The sequence below is a fragment of the Phoxinus phoxinus genome, assembly GCF_949152265.1.
Source record: "Phoxinus phoxinus genome assembly, chromosome: 1".
Classification (NCBI taxonomy): Eukaryota; Metazoa; Chordata; class Actinopteri; order Cypriniformes; family Leuciscidae; genus Phoxinus; species Phoxinus phoxinus.
The window spans coordinates 21,457,806-21,459,903 of NC_136876.1; the positions used below are offsets into that span (position 1 = coordinate 21,457,806).

General features: G+C 39.2%; 1 protein-coding gene across 1 annotated transcript; it reads left to right on the plus strand.

The window, feature by feature from the left end:
* On the plus strand, window positions 1-2,098 carry myl4 (myosin, light chain 4, alkali; atrial, embryonic; the record flags this gene model as incomplete). The annotated part of the gene is given in 7 exon segments (XM_079634332.1): window positions 1-110; window positions 1,072-1,129; window positions 1,131-1,191; window positions 1,278-1,442; window positions 1,610-1,687; window positions 1,883-1,907; window positions 2,062-2,098. Coding segments are annotated over 7 exon segments (534 nt in total).

Below are 2,098 nucleotides of genomic sequence, written 5' to 3' on the forward strand. Positions count from 1 at the left end.
ATGACTCCTAAAAAAGCTGAACCGAAGGAGGAGGCAGCAAAGCCAGCACCCCCTCCTGTCCTGAACCAGAGAAACCCAAGGAGCCTCAGTTTGACCCAAAAAGAATCAAGGTACGTACACTTATGGCTTTGTCTGTATTGTAATTTTACTAACAGCTCAGTGTTCGAACATCATGAGAAACATTGGAAAAACCTGAAGTAACTTCTTCCCAAAAATCGTAAGGAGGTAGACCTGAAAGACAATTAAGGGCACAGAGCTTATTTCTTTCTTTCAGACACACAAAAATACATTCAGGTTACAGTTTTGATCTTGTGTTAGGGACTAAAACATTCCCACCTTGATGTCCTATTGAGTAAAAAACATTCAGATATTTATTGGTCTAACCTTGTTATTTACATTATGTGCCCTTAACAATATCATTGCTCAAATCAATGAATAAGGTTAAAATGTTTAACACAAACGTCTCAGCTAAGTGCCTATGTGAAGACATTATTCAAACTGATCAGAGACCACATATGCAACTTTAACTGACCTGATGGTCAGTCAGAGATGGGGTCTGACTCTGGAGAGTGGAAGCTTGTCTGAGGTCAGTATGAAAGAGCCTCCATGTGGTCATACGGCCTTCCACGCTGGAGCATTCCTGTTCTCTTGTCTCTGTCCAGTGGACAAAACGGATGGGGTTTCACTGTAATTCCCTCTGGTCCCAGACGTTTGCTATTCTTAGTCTACATGAGTGGGGGAACAGCTGACTTTTGTTGAATGGCCCCAGAAAGCTTGAGAATTGCAAACATCTGTATTTCCATTGTGATTGGCCATTGTTAACTGCATTTAACATGGGGTCCTTTTTACCATTATTAATCACAATGTTAATCAATCAACTTCCTTATAAAAGTTCCCTAAAATCCTTTTTTTACCCTCCCTAGGTGGAGTTTACAGTTGACCAGATTGAAGGTAAATATTTGCTAAATGAAATGTACCTAAATTGATTTTTCATATCTCTTCCTCATATAATACAATATCGTAATATCCTATCCGCACATAATTTAAAGAGGCCTTCATGCTATTCGACAGAACACCCACTGGTGAAATGAAGATCACTTACGCCCAGTGTGGTGATGTCATGGTGGTGATTGGGTCAGAATCCTAGAAATGCTGATGTCATCAAAGTACTTGGCAAACCCAAACCTGAGGGTGAGAGAAATAAACTGTGCTTTGACTGTAGGCTAAACATTGCACAATTAAAATGAATAATTTTTTGCAATACCCATTTCCTCTAGAAATGAACAACAAACTGATAGACTTCGAGACTTTCCTGCCTATGTTCCAACACGTGTCCAAGTCCAAAGATCAGGGCACGTTTGAGGACTTTGTTGAGGGCTTTGACAAGGAAGGAAATGGCACTGTAATGGGTGCTGAACTTCGCCATGTAGCCTACTTGCAACGTTGGATAACAAAACAGAGACAAAGCTCCATTACTAACAAACCCAAATTAATGCTTTGTTGAATTAGGTAGAGATTTATTGGAAAATAAGCATTGATTTTTACATATTTACCTTGAGATTAACACCAGAAACAAGCACCCACAGAGTGTCACATGTCTTGCCTGCAGGTGAGAAGATGACAGAATCAGAGGTAGAGCAGCTAATGACAGGACAGGAAGATGCAAACGGCTGTATCAACTATGAAGGTCTGATCATTTATTACATTTGAAAGCTGATGATTTTTACTGTGATAAAATAAAAGCTGCCTTGATGAACATAATGAACATAAGAGACTTATTTCACAAACATTAAAAAAATCTTACCCATACTTGTCTATAATCTATCATTGCTTCACAGTGGCTAGAATGATAATCTTGTCTTTTCATCCTTTTCTCCCACAGCATTTGTTAAACATATCATGGCTGGGTAAACAAATAAAGTCAGTGGTGGTTATGAATTTTAAATTCAATGATATGTGCTCATCCACATTTACTGTTGCAAACGGAAATGAGAAAGAATCTGATTGTCTTCTCACATTTCCCCCCGTACTAATGTGACTGTCCTTTGCGGTTCTCAACAGTTCTTCAGCCCAGCTCTCCGCTCCCAAATGCCCTTAA